At 33.8% G+C, this 10,021-nt stretch overlaps 1 protein-coding gene across 4 annotated transcripts; it reads right to left on the reverse strand.

Moving 5' to 3' along the window:
• Positions 1 to 270: 270 nt before the first annotated feature.
• On the reverse strand, positions 271 to 2,670 carry LOC116215623 (serine/threonine-protein kinase Aurora-1-like). 4 transcript variants are annotated; one of them, XM_031551402.1, is made up of 8 exons: positions 2,471 to 2,670; positions 2,133 to 2,206; positions 1,926 to 2,021; positions 1,674 to 1,769; positions 1,481 to 1,577; positions 1,230 to 1,347; positions 1,073 to 1,145; positions 271 to 964 (listed from the first exon to the last, which is right to left on the reverse strand). In XM_031551402.1, exons 5-8 carry the CDS (start codon positions 1,515 to 1,517, stop codon positions 863 to 865), a joined length of 330 nt encoding a protein of 109 aa, XP_031407262.1. In that variant the 5' UTR covers positions 1,518 to 1,577; positions 1,674 to 1,769; positions 1,926 to 2,021; positions 2,133 to 2,206; positions 2,471 to 2,670; the 3' UTR covers positions 271 to 862. The 4 variants fall into 4 exon arrangements, with proteins under 4 accessions (XP_031407262.1, XP_031407261.1, XP_031407263.1 ...); XM_031551401.1 differs by having other exon boundaries at positions 2,117 to 2,206; XM_031551403.1 differs by lacking the exon at positions 2,133 to 2,206.
• Between the last annotated feature and the right edge of the window lie 7,351 nt (positions 2,671 to 10,021).

Below are 10,021 nucleotides of genomic sequence, written 5' to 3' on the forward strand. Positions count from 1 at the left end.
AAAAATTAAAAAAATTAAAAAAATTACTAAAAATTGTTTATTAATAAAATTAATTATTTTAATAATGTAATAAGCATAATTATATATTTTTATAATAAAAAAATATAAACATAGTTTACATATCCATTATTAGAATGTCGAAAGACCAGTTTACATATCGTCCTCCAACTTGCAGGCCTCACTATATAGATGATTAATTTATTATCCACGTAATACCCAATTTAAAATGAACTTTTCTGCTATTTTAACCAAAAGAAATTGCATCGATCGTAGTTAAGTCCAATAGTTTTGATAATCAATAACTTATGCGGTACAACTCCATACATAATTAAACATAATCTAAACAAATAAAAAAAAAGCGACCTTAATCCAATCTAAGTAGAATTAGTTGATAATCGTTGACGATGATCATGATCCATCCGCGACAGAACTGTTCTTCAACTTCAAAATACAAAAGATCTCCAATTTTTCCAAGGCGTTCTTAGCGGCCCTGTTGATCGCAATCTCCTTCTTGGGCCGATACTCGCCACTCCCGATGAGCTCGTCGTCTACATAGATAATTCTTCGAAAAAGGGAAAACTTCTCATTCTAAATGGAGCGGCTTCTTTGTGAGTCTAAAAACAGAAAGAATGAAATATGATAGCAATTGATATGTTTACAGAGTTTAATTGACTGCAGACAGGGTTTAATATTCCCAAAGTAATGTTTTTCTTAGCAAAGATCAATATAGACTTCACTAAGTAATCGTAAGGTACATTTCTTCCCATATCATTTCTCTCGGGTTCCCAGCTCTTCAAATGTTTGCTTGAAAAGGATGTGATTGATCTGCAGCCTTGTAATTACACTGGTTGAGTGAAAGGAATTAGAACTTGTAGATTCCAGAAGGCTCGGCATTTTGAATAATCCACGGGTGCTCAAGAAGCTTGTGCAATGGGAGGCGTAGGGAAGAGTCCTTGACAAGCATCTATAAAAGAGTAAATGACAAAGAGTAGAGAGTTAGCCATTTTGTCCAGTACTAAAGTGACTTAAAACTAGCCATCATTGCTTGCTTTGAGTGAGGAGACGAACAAACCTGACTGATGAGGTCCTTTGCAGCTGAAGATACAATCGGCTTTGGAGGGAATTTCAGATCCACTTGCAGAATCCTGGTAAGGGACGTTATCGTTGATTATAATTACTAAAGTACCAAAAGATTATCGACCATCTCCACTTGATATCCACTGGTTTACCTTCTATATGTGTCAGAACGTTCCTTTGCTTCAAAAGGTGGGACACCATAAAGGAACTCATAGCAAAGAACTCCTAAGCTCCAAATGTCTACGTTTGCATCGTGCTCTACACTCTCCACTGCAGTTAATAGCAAGAAATGTATAAAAAGAAGGGGTCAAGTGAATTCTTATGAGCATGGAAACCATCACTGGTTTTCCCAGCTGGAATCCCAATTGTGGTAATACAATGTCTCATTGATCAGAAAATATACCCATTTCTGGTGGAAGGTAATCCAGTGTGCCACACATTGTCCGTCTGCGATTAAATGTATGTACCGACCACCCAAAGTCGGCTATCTTGAGTGCACCCTGATGACACAGGAAAGAAGAAATTTTAAGTTTTTAAGACAATGCATGTTTTCATTCAACAGCTGAACTAGAAATGAGATTGAACATTCATGTTACCTGAGCCCCGATCAACAAGTTCTCTGGCTTAATATCTCTGTGAATGACATGCTTTCCATGACAGTATATGAGAGCCCGAGCTAAAGATGCAACATACTGATTGACAACAAAGAAAAACAGGAGAACTGGAACTCAGTTTTTTCTGATGGAGATGAATGCTACTTGAAAGTACATCTTAAATCCAAATTCCCTATGTCAAAATTTAGCTAGTATTGGAAATTTTAAATAAATTGCATTGAAAGTACTACTCACAGTTGCTGCGCGTCTCTCACTGAAGTATTTACACTTCTGGAGTTCCTTGTATAGTTCACCTTTGGCTGCATATTCTAAGATCAAGTAGACTCGTTTCTGCAATACAGAGAGTACGCATTTATTTCATTGACAGTTCAAGAGAAATACGCAATGATTGCAGATCTATAACCAGTTATGCTTCAGTGAGGTACTTGATCATAAAAATACCCATAGAGCCGCAAAATATTGGGATGGCGAAGATGGCTCTGTATCTCAACTTCCCGGCGAAGCTGGTGCTCAACCTGAGATTGTTGCAGTTGGTTTTTAAAGAGAACCTTGAGTATCTAGCACTTCAGTCACACCAGAATAGGCTTTACAAGCAAAGACAATCGACATGAGCTTCCACTTTTCCACCAGCCACCGCCGCTGGCGTCGAGTTCGCGAAGGCCAACAAAGAGGGAAGCGGCCAAGAGATGAAGACCTAGAGAGGGGAATCGAACCCTACCGCCTCTCCTCCGACTCAAGCTTAGTCGATAATGGTGGAATAAAGGGGAATCAAACCCTACCTGCTTCGACTGAAAGGAGGTCCGCAAGCTTCCGCCTCTCCTTCGACTCAGAAGCACCGGCAGTGAAGTGGCGCCACAACCGTTTTCCTCTACGAGAAGGACGAATCGACAGAAATTTTCTCGACGAATCGATGACGAAACACGGCTGGAGCTCTGCTAGGGTTTACAATTTTCTTCCGAGAGGGAAATGTCCGATCGCTGAGAAGTTCTGAGGCTTTTATGGAATGGCATGCATTGTAATTATCGAAAGAAGATGAGGGTATTTTTGTCCATTCGCCTCCATTTCCGCATCCGGATAAGCCAATCCGGACCGTGATGGGTGGCACTCGTATTCTGCATGTAAACCGGATATGGATCCCGAGTCGGAATAGCTATTCCGCATTCCATTGAACCAAACGACAGAAAACCTATTACGTACGAAATAGTTAAACCGTGCCCTATCTAATCCGGTGAACCAAACATGCCCTTAGATGGTTGGAAGCCCATCGGTCTAGTTCTTGATCTCGTGATAAATAGAAGAATAATTTTCTGGTTTTTCATCCCACGTAGAATGAAACCACAATTTCCCTCTCCACTCTCCATGAGAATGGTCCACAACAAGGGACACCTTGATCGATAAATGGGGCAAAGATGAACAATTAGCTTGGATAAAACCATGGACACGGTATAAAGATTCGCCCAACGTAGTCAGTAATTCTTACACCTACTCTGGTGCCACTTACTGAAGAAGAGATTAGTCCAAAACATGATCTCTATATGAGACTCAACTACTTTAACAAGTCATGAAAGATTTATCCAGAAGATTCTCATATATGATTATTTACGTAATTAATTAGCACTTAAGTGGCATGTTATCTCCCGGACTTGACTGTGATAATTATGAATGTGGGGTTTTAATTTCTGGACCTACCATGAACATTTAGCAATAAAAAGGAAAGTGACAGGCAGTCACCCTCACCATGAGCCAACGCAACTGAAGCTTCATTTGACGTCAAATGAAACACTTTATACACATCGAACCGCCATACAATTAAATGCTGTTGGACATGGGAAGAACTCTACAGCTGGGACTTGATTAGATAACTGCTGCTTTGGCAAGGCGAACCGATTCAATAATTAATATTTAAGACAAAAGGGGGAAGCTGGTATTGAAAAGGGATCATATGTGAAACCGAGCCAACGATAAAGAGAAGGCAAAAGGCATAGGAACCAAAACCTATATATAGCTGTGGAAATAGCATCTAAGGCACATAACAAAGATGATGAAGATAAGTAGTAGTGGAAATTACAACAGGAACCATCAGGTAATACGAAGAAGTCTAGAATTTAAGAGGCAATTGTACTATTTTGTTTCCAAAAAGAAAATATTAGGGAAAGTAAGATTAGATATGGTAGCAGCAATGATTTTTTTGTATTTTTTAAGTTCCTCAATTTTTTGTTTTTTAAGGCAAAAGGAATTTACTTGCCCGCTAATAATTGTGTCAATATCCATATACATCCATCCATATATATATATATATAGTAAAATTGACTCCACTTTGTTATAATTAGTAGAATTAAAATGGTCAATTTATAATTATATCATACGAAGATATTTAATCGGATATTACTACGTTACTTATATCAAAAAACAATTAATTGATCAAATCTAGGACTAGATCATAAACTATTGGCATGTGAAAAGAAATTAAAACATATGAAATTGAGTATAAAAATGTATGAATCGAATTTGTTAGAGGATATATTTTTTAAAAATATTGAAGAAGTTAATTAGTCCAACTTCATCGAAGCTTATTATGGAAAGATCATTGCGTGAAATTTTAAACTTTTTTTTTGATATTTTTATGATTCTCTATAAGCTATTATTTAAAAAAATATATAATCTATATATATATATATATATGAAAACGAAACACAAGTTGAATTCTCACGTCGTCACCTCATCAAACGGAACTCTCTCACACGTATAAATTTAAAAAATACATACATATATATATATATATACACACACGAAACATCCTCTTTTAGCAGCAAAATAGATTAACAGAATATATACAATACATGCATATAAGACCAAATTATATCAATGGAATGAACATATATATTCAATATATACATAAGTGCAAAACAATATATATATGTATATCAATTTTTTTTTCAATTGCATGGCGTAGTAACTCTATCAAAAGAATATACATATATATAATAAATATAACATAAGTCCAAACCAAGGACGTATGTTATATCAATTCTAAAAATATATATGCTTATATATTGATTCCTTTATTTATGATCTTTATCTATAGACATCACACGAAAAAAATTTAATTCAAGAATTTGGAACATTGCGTCAGCGAGTAAAGGTAATTACGCCTTCTCCTTTTCATTAACCAAATTGAGTATGTGCCTAGGAAGACTAAATTTATGCTCACGTGAGGCATAGCTATTTTTTTCGTTCATTGTCTCTTTTTTGTGCATGATATTGCAGATTTTGAGGCGTTACTATGATTTATAATCATATGATTATGAGAGTGCAAATTGAATTTATGCTCACGTGTAGCATATCTGTTTTTTCTTTCATAATCTCTTTTTTTGTGCATGATATTTTAGATTTTAAAGCGTTATAATGGTTTATCATGTGATGAAGAGATATGCTTTTGTACTTTTTTACTAAATATATATTATTTTTCATATAATTGATTATTTATTAAATTGTTTCTAATAAAATTAGGGTTCTTTAATTCATACAAGCATAAGAAAGTCTCAAATCGATTTGTTCAGACTATTACCTCGTCAACGAGGCTTATATACGGTCAATTAGAGAAATTAGGATTCTTTATATTTCAAAATTTCTTTTTTATTTCGCTCATATTAATACTCCGATATGACAAATTTTTCTTCATCTTCTTCTTTTATTGATGGGTCTTCTCATTCATTCATATCTATGTATGTTTTTCCTCCTCTTTTTTCTTGGATTATAGTTTGACTTATTGTTGTAATCAATATAGATTATTCTATTTTACCCATTTATTTATGGTAGATGTTGTTAATTACTTTGCTCGAATAATTGGTATGTATATGCTCGAACGATAACGTAATTCATTCGATTCATGATAATTAATATTTATGCTTAATGTATATATCTATCTTTTATATATAACAACAAGAGATTTGCCCATCTCTTGTGCACCCACATCACCAAATATAAATTACGGAGCTCTCTCACGTTATCACGTCATCTATTTATATTAAGAATATTCTTATAAAGAAAGGAAATATTCTTAGATAGAATATTTTAGAATACATACACTACATATATATCCATCAACCAATATATACATTATTATAATGAAATATATTATAATATAGACATAACAATAATTTATTGTAGTTTGCATTAGATGAAAACATATACAGATTGCATAAGTATAATTAAATATATTAACATTTTTTTACCATAATAATTAAACGTTTTATCTATACTGTTCCGTGCAATGCACGAGTATTCAACTAGTTATTATATAGATGAAATAAATGCATGAAAAGATGAAACCACATATAATGCAAAGATAGAACACTTTAAAATTAGCTTTTCATGTAAAAACTATCAAAGAAAACAATTTACTAATTCTATGAACTTATGGTCATCAAACTAAAATTGACTACTATATTAACAAATGATCTCTCATTATATAACAAAACTTTAAAAAGTGTAAGACATTTAATTTAACCATGTGAACTTCAGTTATTTAATTGGACGTTACTCTTATTTATATTATAAGATTAAAGTAGCTATGTTATTTATGAACTTATTATGATAATATAAAAAATTAAACAAGGATGTCATAGAGTTTGTACATTTGAAAAATAGAAATGAAATACAATATATGAAGTTATCATAAGGATGTAAAAACAAATCTCACTAATATACTTACTATTAAATTAAATAAATATATAGTATAACGCTCACTGATTGCGACTGTTTGTTGCAAAATATATATTGTATCATGCAAATATTGTCTAATATTATTATTTAATTATCATATAAAACTTAAAATTAATTGTTTCAATATTTTTTATTAAAAAGCTAATATATTTTTCAAAATTCAGAATACTTGTTATAAAAATGATATATGAATGGTTTAAGATCATAAGCACTATAAAAGATAAAATTTTAAAAAATAAAATCCCATAAATATTGTTTAAAAAATGAGCAAAATGAAGTTCTGCTCTAATTAATATATGTCAATCTATATTGATAATTAAGAAAAATATTTTAATGCATGTCAATGAAATAAATAGTTTCAAAATATTATTATAATAATTATCTTGCTATGTGGCAAGAAATTTTGAATTACTCTAATTTTTAACAAAATAATTCTGAAATTGAAATTATAATTAATTAATAATTTTTTTATTTTTAATCATAAAATTTCTGCTTAAAAATGTATATTATTAAAATAAGAAATGGTATGGGAATATGTGAAAAACGAACCCATGCAATGCACGGGATAGAAAACTAGTATATATAATTATGAAAGTATTGAGTTTAGGTGCTTTAAAGATGAATATTTTTTTTTTAAAAAAGGCATATATTGTATTTGCTTACAATATAAATTTTATAAGCAAAGTTTATAAATTGACTCTCATTATTTGCATTTAACGGGATTAAAAATTCTTCGAATCACTGTGATAGCTTGTGTGAAAACTTCAAATAAGAAGGGGAAACAATTCAGCTTCACTAATAAATAATCTCACCAGTCTCACTAATCGTATGTTTAATTCACTCTTGTAGTTACTTAGAAGTACGAAAGGACAGAACAATTTAGCCTATTCAAAGTAATTCGAAAATAATCAAGAGAGAGTACAGCACAGTGGCGTACTTCTCGTCTGGTGACCAAGAGGTATCATATTCGATACCCAGTGGAACTACTCGTGCCCTTTTATTAGATATCTAAGATTTCTATTTCAATGTACGATGTTTACTGGCCTCCTTTGTAACCGAAAAAAGTAATTCGAAAATAGATTCGCAACCCATTATGGTTGCTGTCTTCTAATAATTTCCCCCACCCACTCCCCCCTTCTTCTCACCCCTCCCCACCGTGAGGCAGGGGGAGCAATTTGTACGCCCTTCTTCTTCACCTCCTACTCTTTCTGCAGGTTTCTTTCTGTTTCATCGGCTGCGAGGTACTTTACATTCTTAGTTTGCTTGTGTTGGGAGGTTTTTTAGCTAGGTTTTGATGCTCATGCCTTGCAATGCTAACCTTACATTCACATGATGTTTTAGAAAATTCTGACGATTCTGTTTCCGGAGGGAGAATCATTTCCTAGAACCATCATAAGAACTGGTTCCTGGGGATATTTAATGGAGCTTCCCCACTTCCTCCGAACAAAGCTACATTGAACCACTCAGTTTTGTTTTCTTCTCATCTCTTTGATGTAGTGATGGACAATTTGAGTAATGTGACATGCATAGATCAAGAAAATGACATGCACGTTCAATCGATTAAAATCAATAGAGGTTCATAGCAACATTCATTAAAGCAAGGATCTGTCATTGTCAAATAAATTGGTCTATTTTGAAAGCTAAACTTACCAAGATGCACAATAACTAGCAATGAGTCTTGATTGGCAAATAAAACAATGTAGTAAACATCGTATAAATGTGCTAACTACTCTGGCCATAAGATCCAAAAGTGGAGCTGGATAACTCAAATACCTTCTTTTGCATCTACATCCTTTTGAAAGCCAATGAGGTCAATCTGACCCAGCTAAGGATGGTTCCAAAATATCAAAATTTGGAAGTCAATCTATCAAGTGAGCTGGCCCAAATGCAGCTATTTTAATCCGGTCTTAGGTATCCTCGAAGAGGGATATTTCTTAATCCTTCAAATTTTCATATAATAGCAAGTATAATTCTCAATGATAATTAATTAATTTACAAAAGATTGGCAAGCAAAAGAGGGTACAGATACTGTTGAAACTAAAAAAAAACTATCAAGGGAACATTTTATCTAATAAAAAATTAGGTAACAACTTTTTTGCTGTGAAATCATGCTTGATTTCTCCTGCCTTTCCAGATCCAATGCTTTTAGTCGTATTAGTCATCTTTTATGTGTAACTTTTAGCGGCAACTACATGTTCATTTGCTTGTAATATCACAACTAGCATAAGCCATTTTACTTCAAAATCGGTACAGGTGGCTTTCATCAATATACAGTTCAAAAAGGCTCCATGCTGACCATAGAGAAAAGTATCCCGTGCACAGTAGCCCCAAACTTCAGGTCCATCTATCTCTAATTTGCTTTCTATCTATATGTTCGTCAGTAGCTTCTATAGTTAGCATTGCTATATGAGTAGTGAAAGTGGTATAAATCCTCCTTAGCTGGCACATGCTTTTGGCAGGAGTAGGGGCATGCGTTTGGGGAGTTTTGGTGGGGAAGTGGGCATAACATAATAGCTATGACAGCGAGAGAGCCATAAATTTCGAAATGGATGACTCGTATTCATGCGATAACTTTTTTAGAACTGTCTCCATTAGCAAAACTCTAGGTAAGAGCAAGTTAAGGTAAGCTCAACACAGTGTAAAGGCAAAACAAACCAAAAGGAAAAAGGGGGAAAAAAAAGGTAGAGCCATAGAGAGGCAAGAGTGCAATATGGTAGTAAGCAGCAGGCTCAAATTAGAAATTATCTAACTTGCTAAATATCGACCGATGACAATGTAAATGTAAACACAAAGGGCAAAGAATTCACATTAGAACGTACCATGGCTTGTATTTGGCTGAGTGTGCTGTGAGCGGAGGAGAGAAGGATGGGTGACGATAGTGGCATCTGTTGCTCAGGTAAGCCTCCTTTGGCAACTGTCAACATCCCGTTTTAGTCCATCGACGCTCGGGAACCATCAAGGAGGACCCGATCACATTTACCATGTATCAAGGAAGTCGTCTCTGACTGTCCCTCGATACATTCACTATTTTGAACTCGGGGCGTTACTTTAACTCTAATTTCACATTTTTGAGAAAATACTCTAGGGAACATTTTCGGGTTTACTTGCATCAATTCCTATCTTTCAAAATTCAAAACAATATTCGGGGCCATAAAATATTTCTCTGCATAACATTGATCCCCGAATTTTTCTGAACGCAATGGTGATCCTGGATCATTTTTCGGATATCCGTTTGTAAAAATAAGAATTTCGGACCTTATGCGCATCAATTTGGATTTGTTCGAAAATTTGGACGATACTCATGATTGAAAAATATTTTTCTGCATAATGTCAATCCTCGAATTTTTCTGAACACAACGGTATTCTTGGATTATTTTTCGAATATCCGTTTGAAATTCGACGTGTGTCAGAGGTTCGATATCGATTTTTATCGAGATTCGATCTCCGTCAATGGAAATTGGAATTCCCATGAAGCCGATTATTTTTCGAGTTTCTCAATTTTGAGGTTTTTATTCAGAAAATGTTGATGGATTTCTAGAAATCAAATTTCATCCGAAGACGCGGGTACGAGTAAACATTAATAATAAAAAAAAAAAGAGAGGGAG

Source organism: Punica granatum, chromosome 7 (assembly GCF_007655135.1).
Source record: "Punica granatum isolate Tunisia-2019 chromosome 7, ASM765513v2, whole genome shotgun sequence".
NCBI classification, from domain to species: Eukaryota; Viridiplantae; Streptophyta; class Magnoliopsida; order Myrtales; family Lythraceae; genus Punica; species Punica granatum.